This window comes from Oncorhynchus gorbuscha, linkage group LG11 (genome assembly GCF_021184085.1).
Source record: "Oncorhynchus gorbuscha isolate QuinsamMale2020 ecotype Even-year linkage group LG11, OgorEven_v1.0, whole genome shotgun sequence".
Classification (NCBI taxonomy): Eukaryota; Metazoa; Chordata; class Actinopteri; order Salmoniformes; family Salmonidae; genus Oncorhynchus; species Oncorhynchus gorbuscha.
In genome coordinates this window covers 80,753,086-80,775,400 of record NC_060183.1, presented here as the reverse complement: position 1 = coordinate 80,775,400, position 22,315 = coordinate 80,753,086, and the positions used below count along the sequence as shown (strand labels likewise).

Below are 22,315 nucleotides of genomic sequence, written 5' to 3'. Positions count from 1 at the left end.
CACCATCCGCGTTCCAAATGACCTCTTGTTGCGGCACGCACACATATCTCAGATCTGCAATCAAGTGAGCCCACTGCCAATACGCTGACTGGATCGCAGGGTGACGGTACAAGGTGTGGAAAGAATCAAGCAGACTCAGATAAAAGCAGCTCCTCAATTAGCCTGCGTGTTAAACCAAATGATAAAACATGACTCAAACAACAATACAATACATTGCATAATGATCGTGTGCTGCATTGATTATGATCTATGGAAATTAATGCTTTGTGATACACATTTTGCTGACTTAAAAAAAAAAAAATCTTAGACTGGCTCACACGTAGGCCTAGTAGTGGTGGTATCTGGTGATGGAGTTAGTGATTTATATATCTTTATTTAACTAGGCAAGTCAGTTAAGAACAAATTCTTATTTACAATGATGGCCTACCAAAAGGCAAAAGACCTGTGGGGACAGGGGCTGTGATTAAAAAATTAAAAAATATATTGCAAAACACTCATCACCACAAGAGAGACAGCAACACTACATAATTAGAGACCTAAGACAACAACAAAGCAAGGCAGCATGGTAGCAACATGACAACAACATGGTAGCAGCACAAAACATGGTACAAACATTATTGGGCACAGACAACAGCACAAAGGACAAGGTAGAGACAACAATACATCACACAAAGCAGCCACAACTGTCAGTGAGTGTCCATGATTGAGTCTTTGAATGAAGAGGTTGAGATAAAATTGTCCAGTTTGAGTGTTTGTTGCAGCTCGTTCCAGTCGCTAGCTGCAGTGAACTGAAGAGACGAGCGACACAGGGACGTGTGTGCTTTGGGGACCTTTAACAGAATGTGACTGGCAGAACGGGTATTGTATGTGGAGGATGAGGGCTGAAGTATATATCTCAAAAAGGGGAGAGAGGCCTAAGAAGGTTTTTATAAATAAGCATCAACCAGTGGGTATACAGAGATGACCAGTTTACAGAGGAGTATAGAGTGCAGTGATGTGTCCTATAAGGAGCATTGGTGGCAAATCTGATGGTCGAAGGACATCTAGCCGCTCGAGAGCACCCTTACCTGCCGATCTATAATGTACATCTCCATACTCTAGCATGGGTAGGATGGTCATCTGAATCAGGGTTAGTTTAGCAGCTGGAGTGAAAGAGGAGCGATTTACGATAGAGGAAACCAAGTCTAGATTTAACTTGAGCCTGCAGCTTTGATATGTGCTGAGAAAAGAACAGTCTAGCATGAGGTGTTATGAGGTGTAGTGGTGGTGTCTGGTCTTGTAAAAATGCTTTGTTTGTGTGTGGGTAGTATGGGAATTGGTTTTGAATAATCCAGTGTGATTGGGAGCATATTATTTGACATGGCCATGTATTTCAATATAAGTAATTTCTTTCCGGCCTCAGAATTACTGATACTGTCAATAAAAAGTACATATTTGCTGCCATCTAGTGGTATAAAGGTGTAGATCCCACAATTCATGTACTATTTGGCTACTGAGATATAAATGGTTTGATCAAGAGTAAATCCTTGATCAGAGTAGGCCATTCACGCTTCGATCACATCGAGAGTTTTGTGCATTTTGGTACACCAGAATTACATTCATGTCCAATGAAACGCTGCGTTTGCCTTGCTTTTGCAGAGACAGTTGCAGTGCCTTCTGTGTGGTGCATACGTTCGATTTATCGAACGTATGCGTCAAACCGTATGCGTAGACGGCTTGACAGAAATGGTAGCAGAACGTGAATGTTGAACTTTTGTTGCAAATATATCCAGATGCTGCTGCTTACCATTTTGCGCAAAAGCCCTGTTGGCGTGTTCGACGCGTCATAAATGCAACAGTCTATTCATTTGTTCAACTGCATTCTTTTACACTCTAAAAACAACTTGTTGCGTCAGTATCATTTGATAAAAAGACAATAGTTTCTGTTTACTGGTAGCTTTGTGCTTGATATATCATTCTCTGGCACATCCGTATTACTCTTGATGGGTCATTGTTGATGTTTAGGGCAGGGACATGGCCCTCTGTTAAAAAGCAGACTTGTTGCCGTAATCGACATCCTCAATTCACTGTAAAGTCTACCTACACCTGTTGTAATTCGGCGCATGTGACAAATAACATTTGATTATATTATTTGAGAATGGTTTTACATTTGTGCAGTTCCAAAATATGTGCATTAAGTTACCTACTTCAGAACATGAACAAACGTTTTCTAAATCAGTGTCACTCAGATTAAATCTGCGTTTTAGGATTATGATATATTTAAAATTAATCATAGGATTTATGTTCATGATTATGACAAATATTATGAAAATGATAATGGATGAGCTGGTTCTTTGAATAATTCATAATATCCCACTCCAGTACAGTGTTTAAGAATATATTCTCCCCAACTCTTGGACAGGCATGTGATATGATGAGGAGGAATACCTGTTGTACATTGCAGAAACAAGACCAAGGGCCTGTTTGTCATCCAAGGTACATCTTGAACCATAAAATACTGTGGAGTTGAAGATGGAGAACCACGAAAAACCAGTGAGGGGAATATGATTATTTTAATATCTTGAAATGAACTATGACCTTTGTGAATTACAGATAACTGACAGCACATGTATACCAGATCATTGGGGAAAGGTGAAGGGCATGGAACGAGACAGTAGGAAATTATTCCAAAATCTGCGAGATTTCATGAAGATTGAGGAGTAGAAGTTATTGATTTGCTGCCAAAACAATCAAGGAGCTTGATATAGACCCAATGTGACCCAAAATGGAAGATCTTGCATTCTGATTGGGGAGCACAAAGCCTTTTATTTTGTTTACATTTAACATTTACATTTAAGTCATTTAGCAGACGCTCTTATCCAGAGCGACTTACAAATTGGTGCATTCACCTTATGACATCCAGTGGAACAGCCACTTTACAATAGTGCATCTACATATTTTAAGGGGGGTGAGAAGGATTATTTTATCCTATCCTAGGTATTCCTTAAAGAGGTGGGGTTTCAGGTGTCTCCGGAAGGTGGTGATTGACTCCGCTGTCCTGGCGTCGTGAGGGAGTTTGTTCCACCATTGGGGAGCCAGAGCAGCGAACAGTTTTGACTGGGCTGAGCGGGAACTGTACTTCCTCAGTGGTAGGGAGGCGAGCAGGCCAGAGGTGGATGAACGCAGTGCCCTTATTTGGGTGTAGGGCCTGATCAGAGCCTGGAGGTACTGAGGTGCCGTTCCCCTCACAGCTCCGTAGGCAAGCACCATGGTCTTGTAGCGGATGCGAGCTTCAACTGGAAGCCAGTGGAGAGAGCGGAGGAGCGGGGTGACGTGAGAGAACTTGGGAAGGTTGAACACCAGACGGGCTGCGGCGTTCTGGATGAGTTGTAGGGGTTTAATGGCACAGGCAGGGAGCCCAGCCAACAGCGAGTTGCAGTAATCCAGACGGGAGATGACAAGTGCCTGGATTAGGACCTGTGCCGCTTCCTGTGTGAGGCAGGGTCGTACTCTGCGGATGTTGTAGAGCATGAACCTACAGGAACGGGCCACCGCCTTGATGTTAGTTGAGAACGACAGGGTGTTGTCCAGGATCACGCCAAGGTTCTTAGCGCTCTGGGAGGAGGACACAATGGAGTTGTCAACCGTGATGGCGAGATCATGGAACGGGCAGTCCTTCCCCGGGAGGAAGAGCAGCTCCGTCTTGCCGAAGTTCAGCTTGAGGTGGTGATCCGTCATCCACACTGATATGCCTGCCAGACATGCAGAGATGCGATTCGCCACCTGGTCATCAGAAGGGGGAAAGGAGAAGATTAATTGTGTGTCGTCTGCATAGCAATGATAGGAGAGACCATGTGAGGTTATGACAGAGCCAAGTGACTTGGTGTATAGCGAGAATAGGAGAGGGCCTAGAACAGAGCCCTGGGGGACACCAGTGGTGAGAGCGCATGGTGAGGAGACAGATTCTCGCCACGCCACCTGGTAGGAGCGACCTGTCAGGTAGGACGCAATCCAAGCGTGGGCCACGCCGGAGATGCCCAACTCGGAGAGGGTGGAGAGGAGTATCTGATGGTTCACAGTATCGAAGGCAGCCGATAGGTCTAGAAGGATGAGAGCAGAGGAGAGAGAGTTAGCTTTAGCGGTGCGGAGCGCCTCCGTGATACAGAGAAGAGCAGTCTCAGTTGAATGACTAGTCTTGAAACCTGACTGATTTGGATCAAGAAGGTCATTCTGAGAGAGATAGCGGGAGAGCTGACCAAGGACGGCACGTTCAAGAGTTTTGGAGAGAAAAGAAAGAAGGGATACTGGTCTGTAGTTGTTGACATCGGAGGGATCGAGTGTAGGTTTTTTCAGAAGGGGTGCAACTCTCGCTCTCTTGAAGACGGAAGGGACGTAGCCAGCGGTCAGGGATAAGTTGATGAGCGAGGTGAGGTAAGGGAGAAGGTTTCCGGAAATGGTCTGGAGAAGAGAGGAGGGGATAGGGTCAAGCGGGCAGGTTGTTGGGCGGCCGGCCGTCACAAGACGCAAGATTTCATCTGGAGAGAGAGGGGAGAAAGAGGTCAGAGCACAGGGTAGGGCACTGTGAGCAGAACCAGCGGTGTCGTTTGACTTAGCAAACGAGGATCGGATGTCGTCGACCTTCTTTTCAAAATGGTTGACGAAGTCATCTGCAGAGAGGGAGGAGGGGGGGGAGGGGGAGGAGGATTCAGGAGGGAGGAGAAGGTGGCAAAGAGCTTCCTAGGGTTAGAGGCAGATGCTTGGAATTTAGAGTGGTAGAAAGTGGCTTTAGCAGCAGAGACAGAGGAGGAAAATGTAGAGAGGAGGGAGTGAAAGGATGCCAGGTCCGCAGGGAGGCGAGTTTTCCTCCATTTCCGCTCGGCTGCCCGGAGCCCTGTTCTGTGAGCTCGCAATGAGTCGTCAAGCCACGGAGCGGGAGGGGAGGACCGAGCCGGCCTGGAAGATAGGGGACATAGAGAGTCAAAGGATGCAGAAAGGGAAGAGAGGAGGGTTGAGGAGGCAGAATCAGGAGATAGGTTGGAGAAGGTTTGAGCAGAGGGAAGAGATGATAGGATGGAAGAGGAGAGAGTAGCGGGGGAGAGAGAGCGAAGGTTGGGACGGCGCGATACCATCCGAGTAGGGGCAGTGTGGGAAGTGTTGGATGAGAGCGAGAGGGAAAAGGATACAAGGTAGTGGTCGGAGACTTGGAGGGGAGTTGCAATGAGGTTAGTGGAAAAACAGCATCTAGTAAAGATGAGGTCGAGCGTATTGCCTGCCTTGTGAGTAGTTTACTAATCGCCAAGGCACATCAAAGGTAGGGTTTAGCCAGATCTCAAATGTTCTCATCTGAAAAGCCCCCCCAAAATTATCTTAAAGTTGGGGAAAGAAAGATGACCCGATTTCCTAAGACAGTGTAGGGTAGTGAGGCTTATTCTAGGATTCCTCATGTTCCAAATAAGAATAACTTTTTTTGTGTTCTAAATAAAAAGAGTGAGGGGGGGGGGGGTTGCACTAGACATGCTCGAGGGACATATGGATAAGAAGACAGGAAACAGGTAGGTGATGGCGTACAGCTCTCTCCAGATCCTGGTCCCTTGTAGGTCAAAGAAAATAAGAACGTCACCCGTGCATCTAGTCCAGTGGGTTTTCAAACCTCTCCTTGAGAGGAAAACCTCTCCAAAACGTCACCCACAGCTGTTTCCATGTATTTGAACCATTACACAGGTTCGCTCACCTGATTGAACTTGTCAAATAATCATCAAGCCCTTGAATAGGTGAATCAGGTGAGACGTTGTGAAACGCCTGTTGGTCCCAGCCCTGATAAAAACCACTGGTCTCGTCCCACTATGACATCATCAACAGTATCAGGTTCAGCTCTCTTCTGACTGGCAGAATTTCACAAGCTACTGAGGTTCGTACCATAGAAATGGAATTACTAGAATTAATTAACTAGCATTACTATTTCTCTGGTTCATACTTACAGGTGTTTGGTCCGATAGTAAGGGTCTTGATCGGGACAGAGCGGGACACGGAGTGGATCTTCCTCCTTGAACAAGTCTGAAGGGGAAAGAGCAGGGGAAGTAAGAATCCTTGTTAACACCTTGTGCTAACATGATTTCGTGAACTGATCAATATGATCCAATCACTATCTGTGTAGGAGACATTTTGGCCTGTTTATGAGTTGTGTATGCGGTCTGTCAAGGTTATTTTGACTTGTTTTGTACGCTAGAGGACATATGTTGGGGTCATGGGTCATTGGTCACATGTGTGTGTATATAGGTAGCACAGGTGACCAGGAAGGGTTAGCACAATGTTACCATAGACCCTACATGACTGAATATAATATGCATTTTCTCAGCTTCAGGGTTTCCGCGGCTGCCCACCTTGCATTCCCCCTGGTGCCACACTGTGTCCTTACATGCTCCTGGTGAGAGGAGCAGAGCTGGTTGGCCAGGTGAGCAGTGGAAGCATCCAGACCAATGGACTCCAGACCAGCCCTGATGAGACCCACCTCGAGGAGGTTCCAACCCACTCACCAGCTCTGGAGCCGCCTTAGGTGGACTCGGTGTTGCCTTGGCGGTAGTGACAGGAGCCAGGGTTGGTTTCTTTGTGGTGGTGTCAGGTGTTGTTGTAGTTGGAGGTTCGGTGTCTGCATCAGGAGCCTTTGTAGGTTTATGTGTAGTTTATTGGTGGTGTCTGGTACCGGAGTTGTGGTGGTTTGTAGTAGTGGGTTCAGGGGTCGTCGTAGTTAAAGGGACATCGGACAAGGCTGAAAAGTGAGAGCTTTGCTTGTTAAGAGCCAGTGTTACCTGTGTGTGTGTGTGTGTGTGTAACAGGACTCTTCTTACTGTACGTAGTGTTGAGAACAATCATCATGGACTCCAGCACGTAGCACCAGTCACAGATCTACTATCTGATAGGGAAACAGATATAGCATGTCGTTTCAAAGCAGCCACCACAGATCATTCTACTCTCTGCAAACGCATGCTGGTTTGGCCCTTGTTGACTGGGGGTAACCACAGTTACCAAAGATAATCCAAGTTTATCACAACAGGGCCAGGAGTTTTTCCCCAGGATCATGTGATCTGACCAGGGAAAAATTCCTGGCCCTAAATAAGGCTCTAGTTAAACATCGTAATTCAAAGAAACCTACCCAACTGTCATAATGAATCATACAACGCAAGAGCCATTACCCAAGCCATCTCCTGACTGACTCCTGTCCACTGAAGGACTGTATCAGCAAGAGCCATTACCCGAGCCATCTCCTGACTCCTGTCCACTGAAGGACTGTATCAGCAAGAGCCATTACCCGAGCCATCTGCTGACTCCTGTATCAGCAAGAGCCATTACCCGAGCCATCTCCTGACTCCTGTCCACTGAAGGACTGTATCAGCAAGAGCCATTACCCGAGCCATCTGCTGACTCCTGTATCAGCAAGAGCCATTACCCGAGCCATCTCCTGACTCCTGTCCACTGAAGGACTGTAATCAGCATCAGGAGTACAGAGCCCCTGAAGTCATCATCCTTCAGATCATAACTAAACCTGAAAAAAACACGTTTTAAATGGCTCCCATCATTTCATGCACAATCAATTCTACTCAAATGAACTACAAGAATACTACACACTTAAAACAACATTACAGTAATAAGTCTTGTAGTTTCATGGGACGTTCTAGTAAAAACACACAAACCACTCAGTCTTTCGGCCGGGACGTTAAACGGGTGTCCTGACTCTCTGTGGTCACTAAACATCCCATGGCACTTGTCTTATCGTAAGAGTTGAGGTGTTAACCCCGGTGGCCTGGCTAAACTCCCAATCTGGCCCTCGTATCGTCATGGCCACCTAATCATCCCCAGCTTCTAATTGGCTCATTCATCCCCCCTCCTCCTCTCCCCTGCAACTATTCCCCAGGTCATTGCTGCAAATTCGAAACTGTTTTCAGTCAACTTACCAGGTAAAATAAGGGTTACAATTTATTTTTTATTAAAGTGAGCTTGATTCCAAAATGCAGAATGTATACACAGGTAAAAGGGGAGAGAGTATATTACATAGAGTGTATAAACAGGTAAAAGAGGAGAGTATATTATATAGAATGTATACACAGGTAAAAGAGGAGAGTATATTATATAGAGTGTATAAACAGGTAAAAGAGGAGAGTATATTATATAGAATGTATACACAGGTAAAAGAGGAGAGTATATTATATAGAATGTATACACAGGTAAAAGAGGAGAGTATATTATATAGAGAATGTATACACAGGTAAAAGAGGAGAGTATATTATATAGCAGAATGTATACACAGGTAAAAGAGGAGAGTATATTATATAGAATGTATACACAGGTAAAAGAGGAGAGTATATTATATAGCAGAATGTATACACAGGTAAAAGAGGAGAGTATATTATATAGCAGAATGTATACACAGGTAAAAGAGGAGATTATATTATATAGAATGTATACACAGGTAAAAGAGAGTATATTATATAGAATGTATACACAGGTAAAAGAGGAGAGTATATTATATAGAATGTATACACAGGTAAAAGAGGAGACTATATTATATAGAGTGTATAAACAGGTAAAAGAGGAGAGTATATTATATAGCAGAATGTATACACAGGTAAAAGAGGAGAGTATATTATATAGAATGTATAAACAGGTAAAAGAGGAGATTATATTACATAGAGTGTATACACAGGTAAAAGAGGAGATTATATTATATAGCAGAATGTATAAACAGGTAAAAGAGGAGATTATATTATATAGAATGTATACACAGGTAAAAGAGGAGATTATATTATATAGAATGTATAAACAGGTAAAAGAGGAGATTATATTATATAGAATGTATACACAGGTAAAAGAGGAGAGTATATTACATAGCAGAATGGTCGGGAACATTGACAATTGTGGCCTTTCATTCTTAACTATTCGTCCATCAATCAAATTTCAAAAAAGTCCTACAAGAAAGAACCCAGTTACAAATCTCACGTGAACTTTGAATAAAAAAAATAAATAAAGTTTGGCAAAATATGCGGTTTAACAAAAAGGCCAATTGCACATTATATACCACTTTGAAAGTGAACCCTCAATTAAACAATAATGCATGAGGGGCTGTGGTATATCGTCAATATACTACGGGCTAAGGGCTGTTCTTATGCACGCCGCAACGCGGAGAGCCTAGACTCAGCCCTTAGCTGTGGTATATTGGCCATATACCACAAACGCCCGAGGTACGTTATTTCTATTATAAATTGGTTACCAACATAATTAGAGCAGTAAAAATTAAATGTTTTGTCATACCCGTGGTATATGGTCTGATATACCACGGCTGTCAACCAATCAGCATTCAGGGCTTGAACCACCCAGTTTATAGTATGTATTAGGACAGTGAAGCTAATCTTTTGTATTGTTGCTATCAACTATGGAGTGATGATGGCCGATGGTCTTAATGGGTCGCTGGGCCTAATGCTGTGTTCATGTGCTAGTCAGACCTAGGAGACTGACATTCCCGTCACGGAAACTTGTGGTAGAAACATGAGCTCCGATTTCCCCAACTTGAAAGTACCAGAATCACCCAATAGGAAGCACAACGCAAGTAAATGATGTTCATTTTAACTCGGAGGTTTTTTTCTGATAGCACGTGAATGAAGTATACATTTGTGATGGAGTGATATATTCCCCCCCCAAAAAAAACACACACTCGATAGCACAATGATTTTGTTTCAATCATTGTTTTAATAAGTACAATTACATTTTTCACAAACCAATTTCATCCTTGAGATTCATGATCAATGCCGAACTGCAATATAAAATAACTTCAATTGATCAAATTGACAATACTTCAAGTCTAGACTAAGGCCTAGATTGAATCAGATCCCCATTAAACTGCATAGCATATCATCTAGATTTAATCAGATCTACATTAAACTGCATAGCATATCATCTAAGTTTAATCAGATCTCCATTAAACTGCATAGCATATCATGCAGATTTTATCAGATCTACATTAAACTGCATAGCATATCATCTAGATTTAATCAGATCTACATTAAACTGCATAGCATATCATCTAAATTTAATCAGATCTACATTCAACTGCATAGCATATCATCTAAATTTAATCAGATCTACATTCAACTGCATATCATCTAAATTTAATCAGATCTACATTCAACTGCATAGCATATCATCTAAATTTAATCAGATCTCCATTAAACTGCATAGCATATCATCTAAATTTAATCAGATCTCCATTAAACTGCATAGCATATCATTGCGATGTCGGAGGTGTAACTGGTATATGTTTTGTTGCTGACATTTTACCATAGTAAGTAAGTAAGACTCTAAATGAATATAACCCTTTTTTAGCATTGATATTTAAGGCTTCCACAATTTTAAAATAGTAAACTGGAATGACACACATCATTTAATTTAAGACTTCAGCACTGGTGGGGCCAGTACATCACCAATATTTGTGTGTGTGTTATAATATATATATTTATAAACACAAAAGAAGAAGAAAATTGACTACTTCAAAATTGGAGATCGCCTCAATGGCACTGTCCATTCTGTTACAGACACTACAATGGCACTGTCCATTCTGTTACAGACACTACAATGGCACTGTCCTTTCTGTTACAGACACTACAATGGCACTGTCCATTCTGTTACAGACACTACAATGGCACTGTCCATTCTGTTACAGACACTACAATGGCACTGTCCATTCTGTTACAGACACTACAATGGCACTGTCCATTCTGTTACAGACACTACAATGGCACTGTCCATTCTGTTACAGACACTACAATGGCACTGTCCATTCTGTTACAGACACTACAATGGCACTGTCCATTCTGTTACAGACACTACAATGGCACTGTCCATTCTGTTACAGACACTACAATGGCACTGTCCATTCTGTTACAGACACTACAATGGCACTGTCCATTCTGTTACAGACACTACAATGGCACTGTCCATTCTGTTACAGACACTACAATGGCACTGTCCATTCTGTTACAGACACTACAATGGCACTGTCCATTCTGTTACAGACACTACAATGGCACTGTCCATTCTGTTACAGACACTACAATGGCACTGTCCATTCTGTTACAGACACTACAATGGCACTGTCCATTCTGTTACAGACACTACAATGGCACTGTCCATTCTGTTACAGACACTACAATGGCACTGTCCATTCTGTTACAGACACTACAATGGCACAAATACAAAGATGAGTCCTCTATCTAACTCTATGCATTTTCCTTACTACATATTTTCACAAATCTTCACAAATCTTCACTGACAATGTTCCCGATTCTTGTGTTTAATTGACTTATTACACATTTAAAAGCTAGTGATTCGTCAGAAACTATGATGACAGTAGGCCTAACCAACCTACATTTAATTGAAGTTAAAGTAAATCTAATAAAAGTAATTATTCCCCCAATTCTTTTAAATATAAAATAAAAACATGTAAAGGCCTGGAATGCCATCATCTGGTCCTCCATTGACAGAACCTTGACATAACTAGAGTCTCAGCATTTTGGAGGCATGAAGAAAAGTGAGTACGAGTGGTAGATGGCTGTAAATAAATGCACATAACTCTGGCTAACTAACCTACTTATGGCGAAACAAAATTCACTTATTCAACTTCACTTTGCTATTATCTGTTGCTGGTAACTTTTTTCTTTTTCTTTTAGCATTTAAAAAAAGCTTTATTGGATAGAGGAGAGACAGTGGGAAAGATACTGTGTACAGAGAGTTTTTGCTGAAATAGCATTGGGCCGGATGGGAACCCACACTGCGTTCTGTGGTTATGCGTTCTGGAGGTAGCCGTTTAGCTCGCTAGGAGACAGTAACAGTAACCTTCCTTCACTAATGACAAGGGGGCTCCAGTTATGTTTACATTTGTGGTTTGCAACATATCGTTTTTTCATTGCATAATTAAATCAATGAGCAAGTGTGTGAGGTTGGAGCTACCTCTGACTTCTCTCCCGTTTCAATGCCACAGCGAACTTCCAGGCTTCGATGTACTGAGACAGGTCGATCTCTTCAGGGAAAAACTCCTCAACGTTGACTTCTCTCCCGTTTCAATGCCACAGCGAACTTCCAGGCTTCGATGTACTGAGACAGGTCGATCTCTTCAGGGAAAAACTCCTCAACGTTGACTTCTCTCCCGTTTCAATGCCACAGCGAACTTCCAGGCTTCGATGTACTGAGACAGGTCGATCTCTTCAGGGAAGAACTCCTCAACGTCAGGTGGGATGTCCAGGTTCTTACGCTCCAGGTAGGCCACAAGTGTGTCTTTCAGACTAGAAGAGAAAGGCAATACAATGGCACATGTGAGGTTCCCAGAACTAGTTGAATGATTTTTATTGGTTAAGATGGACATTTGGGGGGGTATAAAAAAAAAAAAGCTATAAAAAAATTAAAAAACTTTCAGTCTGAAGAAAGTTTGCTTTGAAGGGAGAGAAGTACACCACTAAGGTACTGCAAAGTTCTGGGAAACATCATCGATGATCTGTGTAGAAAACAAGTTCACCATTGCACTTAATCAATCCCCCCCCCCCCCCCCCCCAAGTAATACTGCACAAATGTTTCCGCGTGGACGTCGTTTCCAGACGGTTAAGTGCTACACATGAAAAATTTGAATGTTCAGCATTCTATACAATGGCAAGTACAACCACTCCACATTGCTTGTTGGGCCTTTGCTAGCGTGTGTGTGTGTGTGTGTGTGGTGTGTCCTGCAGGCTGTATGTAGCCTTACCTCCAGTCAGGCCTGTAGGTGTCAGATGCGCGGGGACCCTTCAGGACCAGTATCAGGAACTCGTGCATCTCCAGCAGGATGGAATCAGCGCTGCTTTTATTAAAGAACCCAGTGAGCAGCCTGTGCTCTTCCTCTCCCAGGGCCTTCCTGTACTCTTCTGAGATCCCTTCAAATGGGTCCTTAGGACAGAGAGAGGAAGTCAACCCCTAGTAGTTACATTTATGCTATGTCCACATTACGTCTTCCAATTTGTGTGCTGAAAAGCCAAGCGCAACAACAACAACAACAACAGCAACAGCAACAACAACAACAAGATATATTCTTTCGCTGCGTTAGTAAGTCAGCGTTTCCCTGCTGCCCTCTTACTCTCGGCTCAAAACCACTATAGACACAAGCACACATTGGATCAATGCACTCTTGGGCTTATAATGTGGTAGCACCTTTAGGCACTTAACATTGCCCTCTCATAGTTTAAGTGCCAAGTGGGTTAGGGGTTCATCTCGTTCACAGCGCCTCAGAAAGGGACTTGAATGAAACCTATGACAAGAGCGGGAAAAAACTCCCACTGGAATTTCATTGGCTGATCTCTCTCAGGCCATCACCATCTAGCATGACCCTTACGACCTACAAAGCACGAGCAGTGCAAGTGATTTAGGCGAAACAAAGAAGTGAGTTCGGAAAAGTATGCGAAGTTCATTTGTGAAACTAGTTTTTACATAGAAACTTTTATATGCCATGCTTCAACACCACCTTCCGGAGACACCTGAAACCCCACCTCTTTAAGGAATACCTAGGATAGGATAAGTAATCCCTCTCCCCCCCCCCTTAAGATTTGATGCACTATTGTAAAGTGACTGTTCCACTGGATGTCATAAGGTGAATGCACCAATTTGTAAGTCGCTCTGGATAAGAGCGTCTGCTAAATGACTTAAATGTAAATGTAAATGTGATATGCCCAAATTTGGGCTTCCCAAAAATATGGTCGCTATGATGACAACATGTATTGTTGTTGCTGATTTTCACATCTCATCTAATACAGCTGTAGCAGGCTTGCTCTCTCCCCCACCCTCGATTTTAACCCATGCCCAGCGCCCAGACTACCGCATTTGAGGCCCTGTGGCACATTTTACCATATTAAAACATCCAAGAGGCTCCCTAGCCAGCAATAGGTGAGTAGGTGTCTTACCCTCTTGAGCCACAGCATGTTTTCTGATTTGAGTGATGTCAGGAGCTGCCACAGTGCCAAACAATGCTTCAGATAGTATCTGCCCAGGGCCTGAGGACAATAGAACAAGACCTGAGGTTAGCCATGCTCAGATAGTATCTGCCCAGGGCCTGAGGACAACACCTGAGGTTGGCCATGCTTCAGATAGTATCTGCCCAGGGCCTGAGGACAACACCTGAGGTTGGCCATGCTTCAGATAGTATCTGCCCAGGGCCTGAGGACAACACCTGAGGTTAGCCATGCTTCAGATAGTATCTGCCCAGGGCCTGAGGACAACACCTGAGGTTAGCCATGCTTCAGATAGTATCTGCCCAGGGCCTGAGGACAACACCTGAGGTTAGCCATGCTTCAGATAGTAGCTGCCCAGGGCCTGAGGACAATAGAAGAAGACCTGAGGTTAGCCATGCTTCAGATAGTAGCTGCCCAGGGCCTGAGGACAACACCTGAGGTTGGCCATGCTTCAGATAGTATCTGCCCAGGGCCTGAGGACAACACCTGAGGTTAGCCATGCTTCAGATAGTATCTGCCCAGGGCCTGAGGACAACACCTGAGGTTAGCCATGCTTCAGATAGTATCTGCCCAGGGCCTGAGGACAACACCTGAGGTTAGCCATGCTTCAGATAGTATCTGCCCAGGGCCTGAGGACAACACCTGAGGTTAGCCATGCTTCAGATAGTATCTGCCCAGGGCCTGACGACAACAACGACACCTTTATGTCGTGTTGTGGTGTCTCTCGTTGTGATGTGTGTTTTGTCCTATATTATTTTACATTTTTAAATGTTTTAATCCCAGGCCCCCGTCCCCGCAGGAGGCCTTTTTGCCTTTTGGTAGGCCATGATTGTAAATAAGAATATGTTCTTAACTGACTTCCCTAGTTAAATAAAAATCTTACCTCATTGATTTAATTCACTGGCTACTTTTATAATAAAGGGACAGACTTGTGTTTGGACTGTGAAATGAGCAGAGCGGCAATCTATGCGTGCACACGAAATCACGTTTATTACAGACTAAATGTAAAGCGTGCCCTAGCTATTATGAAAGATCTGCACCTATTGGAGATGAGTTAACAATGGAAGCCAGTGTTAAAAGTCCAGAATCACAAGACTGACCGTTAGGATGTGTGGAGCCGTTTGATCTCCCATCTGCAGCACCTCCTCCAGGTAGCTGCCCAGCTGCATGTGGGGTTCTCCCCCGGTCATAGCCAGGAACCCCAGGGCCACCTCTACGGTGGAGAGGGCCTCACACACCTCATTGTACGACTTCAGCTCTCCAACTAGTGTCGACAGGGCCCGCGAGGGCAGAGGCACCTAGAGACACAAAGTAGAGAGATCAAAACCCCTATCTCCAAAGTAGAGAGGACAACCCCCCCTATCTCCAAAGTAGAGAGGACAACCCCCCTATCTCCAAAGTAGAGAGGACAACCCCCCTATCTCCAAAGTAGAGAGGACAACCCCCCCTATCTCCAAAGTAGAGAGGTCAAAACCCCTATCTCCAATGTAGAGAGGTCAAAACCCCTATCTCCAAAGTAGAGAGGTCAAAACCCCTATCTCCAAAGTAGAGAGGTCAACCCCCCATCTCCAAAGTAGAGAGGTCAACCCCCATCTCCAAAGTAGAGAGGTCAACCCCCATCTCCAAAGTAGAGAGGTCAACCCCCATCTCCAAAGTAGAGAGGTCAACCCCCATCTCCAAAGTAGAGAGGTCAACCCCCATCTCCAAAGTAGAGAGGTCAACCCCCATCTCCAAAGTAGAGAGGTCAACCCCCATCTCCAAAGTAGAGAGGTCAACCCCCATCTCCAAAGTAGAGAGGTCAACCCCCATCTCCAAAGTAGAGAGGTCAACCCCCCATCTCCAAAGTAGAGAGGTCAACCCCCATCTCCAAAGTAGAGAGATCAACCCCCATCTCCAAAGTAGAGAGGTCAACCCCCATCTCCAAAGTAGAGAGGTCAACCCCCATCTCCAAAGTAGAGAGGTCAACCCCCCATCTCCAAAGTAGAGAGGTCAACCCCCATCTCCAAAGTAGAGAGGTCAACCCCCTATCTCCAAAGTAGTGAGGTCAACCCCCTATCTCCAAAGTAGTGAGTTCAACCCCCTATCTCCAAAGTAGAGAGGTCAAAACCCCAATCTCCAAAGTAGAGAGGTCAAAACCCCAATCTCCAAAGTAGAGAGGTCAACCCCCTATCTCCAAAGTAGAGAGGTCAACCCCCTATCTCCAAAGTAGAGAGGTCAACCCCCTATCTCCAAAGTAGTGAGTTCAACCCCCTATCTCCAAAGTAGAGAGGTCAAAACCCCAATCTCCAAAGTAGAGAGGTCAAAACCCCAATCTCCAAAGTAGAGAGGTCAACCCCCTATCTCCAAAGTAGAGAGGTCAACCCCCTATCTCCAAAGTAGAGAGGTCAACCCCCTATCTCCAAATTAGAGAGGTCAACCCCCCATCTCCAAAGTAGAGAGGTCAACCCCCCATCTCCAAAGTAGAGAGGTCAACCCCCCATCTCCAAAGTAGAGAGGTCAACCCCCTATCTCCAAAGTAGAGAGGTCAACCCCCTATCTCCAAAGTAGAGAGGTCAACCCCCTATCTCCAAAGTAGAGGACAAAGTCCAAGCTCTTTTCCAGTGTTTTTAGATCTGAAATAACTAGACAGAATATGACAGTGGCTCCAAATCCAGTATTTGTGGCAACGTGGAGCCATCATTATATATCATTATATTACTGAAGTCTATCTGGTTCCTTCAGATCTGCAGAAAATGTCATTAAAAAGGTAAAGAAACCTTTATCTGGTTCATGCCGAGTTAAATAAAGTTTAAATAAATAAAATCCTCTGAAAATGGTGACTCATCATTTGTGAATGTTTTGGGGAGAAGACACGGCTAACTTATCGTTTTTATAGATTTTAACGTGACTTACTTGTTCAATCTTTCCTCTCATGTCCTTCAGAATAATTTCATGAATTCGATCATGTCTGTTCACCAGTGTTGGGATTCCCTGTAGAAACCAATAGCGGACATCATGAATAGCTGATAGAAGTAACTATTTATAGCATCAAGGTTGGGCTGAATTCCGTTTGAAATGTCAAATAATGCTGTGTCTATTTAAAAAAATAATAATAATTAAATTGACACCAATGCTGGTGGTCATATGGTCATTTAACATTCCTTCTATCCAAACTGACCGACAGTTAACATACAGTATATTCTGTCAGTATACCTCGGCCATTCAGGAATCAAACCCACGACACTACGTGTTGAATGCGCCATGCTCCTACCAACTGAGCGATTGGCACTCACATTGAGGGTGATGATGGGCCTGCCCTGCAAGAAGCGGGAGAGGATCTGCTGCTGGATGTTGGACAGGTCGTACTCGTGCAGCGTCTCCTTGCCTTGCTTCATGCTGTACTGACAGTTGGACAGGATCAGCGGCAGCAGGTCCCTCTCCAGATCATACTGAATCACATGCAGGTCCGTTAGGTCCGCCGGGCTCACTTTAAAGCTGGGGGAAAGAAAAATGGAGTCAACAAAAGGGCCTGAAACGATGGGGCTGCGGTATCAACAGTTTCTGCTTCCATTTCAATGTGCTGTTCTCTATGTATTTCCCCTCACTCAAATGCAACACTAGGATATTGTAACAAAGCACTAGGATATTGTAACAGAGCACTAGGACATTGTAACAGAGCACTAGGATATTGTAACAGAGCACTAGGATATTGTAACAGAGCACTAGGATATTGTAACAGAGCACTAGGATATTGTAACAGAGCACTAGGATATTGTAACAAAGCACTAGGATATTGTAACAGAGCACTAGGATATTGTAACAGAGCACTAGGATATTGTAACAGAGCACTAGGATATTGTAACAGAGCACTAGGATATTGTAACAGAGCACTAGGATATTGTAACAGAGCACTAGGATATTGTAACAGAGCACTAGGATATTGTAACAGAGCACTAGGATATTGTAACAGAGCACTAGGATATTGTAACAGAGCACTAGGATATTGCAACAAAGCACTAGGATATTGCAACAGAGCACTAGGATATTGTAACAGAGCACTAGGATATTGTAACAGAGCACTAGGATATTGTAACAGAGCACTAGGATATTGTAACAGAGCACTAGGATATTGTAACAGAGCACTAGGATATTGTAACAGAGCACTAGGATATTGTAACAGAGCACTAGGATATTGTAACAAAGCACTAGGATATTGTAACAGAGCACTAGGATATTGTAACAGAGCACTAGGATATTGTAACAAAGCACTAGGATATTGTAACAGAGCACTAGGATATTGTAACAGAGCACTAGGATATTGTAACAAAGCACTAGGATATTGTAACAAAGCACTAGGATATTGTAACAAAGCACTAGGATATTGTAACAAAGCACTAGGATATTGTAACAGAGCACCAGGATATTGTAACAAAGCACTAGGATATTGTAACAGAGCACTAGGATATTGTAACAAAGCACTAGGATATTGTAACAAAGCACTAGGATATTGTAACAGAGCACTAGGATATTGTAACAGAGCACTAGGATATTGTAACAGAGCACTAGGATATTGTAACAAAGCACTAGGATATTGTAACAGAGCACTAGGATATTGTAACAGAGCACTAGGATATTGTAACAGAGCACTAGGATATTGTAACAAAGCACTAGGATATTGTAACAGAGCACTAGGATATTGTAACAGAGCACTAGGATATTGTAACAGAGCACTAGGATATTGCAACAAAGCACTAGGATATTGTAACAAAGCACTAGGATATTGTAACAGAGCACCAGGATATTGTAACAGAGCACTAGGATATTGTAACAGAGCACTAGGATATTGTAACAAAGCACTAGGATATTGTAACAAAGCACTAGGATATTGTAACAGAGCACTAGGATATTGTAACAGAGCACTAGGATATTGTAACAGAGCACTAGGATATTGTAACAGAGCACTAGGATATTGTAACAGAGCACTAGGATATTGTAACAGAGCACTAGGATATTGTAACAGAGCACTAGGATATTGCAACAAAGCACTAGGATATTGTAACAAAGCACTAGGATATTGTAACAAAGCACTAGGATATTGCAACAAAGCACTAGGATATTGCAACAAAGCACTAGGATATTGCAACAAAGCACTAGGATATTGTAGCAAAGCACTAGGATAGTGTAACAAAGCACTAGAATATTGCAACAAAGCACTAGGATATTGCAACAAAGCACTAGGATATTGCAACAAAGCACTAGGATATTGGAACAAAGCACTAGGATATTGTAACAGAGCACTAGGATATTGTAACAAAGCACTAGGATATTGTAACAAAGCACTAGGATATTGTAACAGAGCACTAAGATATGTACTAGGATATTTCAAAACAGATATGCCTTGACATAATGCCAGGATGTGCACTCGGACCACATCAGGGTAGTAAGGCAAGCAGCGGGATGATTTATGTCGGAGCGGATGGTTGGGGGAATGGAACATAATTATAATAATTGGTGCACTCGGCAGGTAGCCTAGTGGTTAGAGTGTAGAGGTGGCAGGTAGCCTAGTGGTTAGAGTGTAGAGGTGACAGGGTAGCCTAGTGGTTAGAGCGTTGGACTAGTAACCGAAAGGTTGCAAGTTCGAATCCCCGAGCTGACAAGGTACAAATCTGTCGTTCTGCCCCTGAACAGGCAGTTAACCCACTGTTCCTAGGCCGTCATTGAAAATAAGAATTTGTTCTTAACTGACTTGCCTAGTAAAATAAAGGTAAAATTAAAAATTGACCACCTCTAAGTCCAATAATAGATTGCATTTGAATAAAATAATTTCAGACCTTGATTACATTGAGACATGTCTCTTTTTTTTGTGGGAGTTACATAAATTAAACACATTTTTAATTGAATTTCTGGTGATTTTAGTCTTTTTTTAACCTAAAAACAAAACTTTTTTTGTTGCTGACCCCTATTGCTGACCCCTATTTCACACCAAATTAGTACAACATGCATCCACCTAGTCTCCTCTCCAAGGTGCTTGTCCACACAGTAGACCAGCTCGTTCTGCAGGGCGATGAGGTAGCTGACCAGGGCTGTGGAGCAGAGACCAGGACCTTGACGCCGTGGCAACAGGACCCGGAAGTCGCTGGTCATATCCAGATCCTTCCGGCAGAACTCAACAGGGATCTTAATCTCTCCTACAGAACCAAACAAACACATTGTTTCTGATGTTATGGGAACACGATTCAGCTTTAACTCATTATAGCAGAGCCAGGGGGGGTTATCATTGAATTATTGAGATATTTAGGAGAGTGGGAAGTGGGAATATTTCACATGCTTTGGGTTCACTAGGAAGTTGTGCCCTAGGATCTCGAGTGCCCAACACACGCTTTCTTTTAAGGTTGCCGTTGTTTGACAAAAACGGTAACAAATATGTACTGAAAATGCGTGTGTGCGAGTAATTATATATCAAATCAAAAGTTATTTGTCACATGCGCCGAATACAACAGGTGAAATGCTTCCTTTTACAAGCCCTTAACCAACAATGCAGTTTTAAGAAAGTATTTACTAAAATAAACTGAAGTTAAAAATAACTAATAATTAAAGAGCAACAATAAAATAACAGTAGCGAGGCTTTATACAGGGGTTACCAGATCACTATTAGACCCCAAATGGTATATGATACATTATCTGTGCTATTACCATTGGTTGCCAGCGAGCCCCTAAGCTGATTCCATGTTGTCAGGAAGATGTTGATCCGTTTCTCATGCCAGGCTCTCAGCGGAACTGTGGAAAGATGGACAAAGACCAAACCAATGACACACTTTGGCCTCTATTTAATCCGTGGTGCTGAAGATCTGCTCTAGTGGCGTGATTAAACAACTGAATGCAATGTTCCCGTGGTCACGGAGACTGCATTCACTGTAAACTGGCATGTGACCTTCAAATTGTAACGCAGATCTTCCGCGATACGGATTGCATGTAGCCTTTAAAATCTCCTCCAATTCCTTTGGGACACGTTATACGGAATGCTTACAGAATAGTTGGTAAGCCTGGCTTACTTAAACCTTCACCTAGATTTTGAAATAATGCACATAGGATATTTGCACAGGAAGATGAGTAATTCGCAAACATCTAAAGTTAAGATTGGTCTCAATGCCACTAATTCAGTGGATCCCAGTCCTGGTCCTTTGGACCCGAGTGGTTTTGGTTTAGTCCTAGCACTAAACACAACTCATCAACTCACATCAAGCCTTTGACAAGTTGAATCAGGTTGTGTGAGGGCAAAACAAAAAAAGGTACATCCCTTTGGGTCCCAAGGACTAGGACTGGGAAACACTGCATCAATCAGAAGATACAGCACATTCATTCCAGTCCTGGAGGGCAGTCTGTTAGTTTATGTTATTTCCTTTCAATTAGTGTCCAATTAAGACCTAGACAACCAGGTGAGGTTGTCCAATTAAGAGCCAGACAACCAGGTGAGGTTGTCCAATTAAGAGCCAGACAACCAGGTGAGGTTGTCCAATTAAGACCTAGACAAGCAGGTGAGGTTGTCAAATTAAGTGCCAGACAACCAGGTGACATTGTCCAATTAAGACCTGGACAACCAGGTGAGGTTGTCCAATTAAGACCTGGACAACCAGGTGAGGTTGTCCAATTAAGACCTAAACAACCAGGTGAGGTTGTCCAATTAAGAGCCAGACAACCAGGTGAGGTTGTCCAATTAAGACCTAGACAACCAGGTGAGGTTGTCCAATTAAGACCTAGACAACCAGGTGAGGTTGTCCAATTAAGAGCCAGACTACCAGGTGAGGTTGTCCAATTAAGACCTAAACAACCAGGTGAGGTTGTCCAATTAAGACCTAGACAACCAGGTGAGGTTGTCCAATTAAGACCTAGACAACCAGGTGAGGTTGTCCAATTAAGACCTAGACAACCAGGTGAGGTTGTCCAATTAAGACCTAGACAACCAGGTGAGGTTGTCCAATTAAGACCTAGACAACCAGGTGAGGTTGTCCAATTAAGACCTAGACAACCAGGTGAGGTTGTCCAATTAAGACCTAGACAACCAGGTGAGGTTGTCCAATTAAGACCTAGACAACCAGGTGAGGTTGTCCAATTAAGACCTAGACAACCAGGTGAGGTTGTCCAATTAAGACCTAGACAAGCAGGTGAGGTTGTCCAATTAAGACCTAGACAAGCAGGTGAGGTTGTCCAATTAAGACCTAAACAACCAGGTGAGGTTGTCCAATTAAGAGCCAGACAACCAGGTGAGGTTGTCCAATTAAGAGCCAGACAACCAGGTGAGGTTGTCCAATTAAGACCTAGACAACCAGATGAGGTTGTCCAAT

The 22,315-nt window shown here is 43.4% G+C and overlaps 1 protein-coding gene across 1 annotated transcript in view; it reads right to left on the bottom strand.

Annotated features, from left to right (window-relative positions):
• Positions 1 to 9,694: 9,694 nt before the first annotated feature.
• LOC124047735 (E3 ubiquitin-protein ligase rnf213-alpha-like) overlaps positions 9,695 to 22,315 on the bottom strand; it is a 73,796-nt gene continuing 61,175 nt past the window's right edge. Inside the window, exons 52-59 of the mRNA XM_046368039.1 lie at positions 20,667 to 20,750; positions 19,981 to 20,161; positions 17,267 to 17,468; positions 16,887 to 16,964; positions 15,095 to 15,292; positions 13,947 to 14,036; positions 12,761 to 12,939; positions 9,695 to 12,305 (exon numbers count right to left, since the gene is read on the bottom strand). Coding sequence (XP_046223995.1) covers positions 12,152 to 12,305; positions 12,761 to 12,939; positions 13,947 to 14,036; positions 15,095 to 15,292; positions 16,887 to 16,964; positions 17,267 to 17,468; positions 19,981 to 20,161; positions 20,667 to 20,750 — 1,166 coding nt within the window. The 3' untranslated portion in view covers positions 9,695 to 12,151. The remainder of the gene's footprint in view (positions 12,306 to 12,760; positions 12,940 to 13,946; positions 14,037 to 15,094; positions 15,293 to 16,886; positions 16,965 to 17,266; positions 17,469 to 19,980; positions 20,162 to 20,666; positions 20,751 to 22,315) is intronic.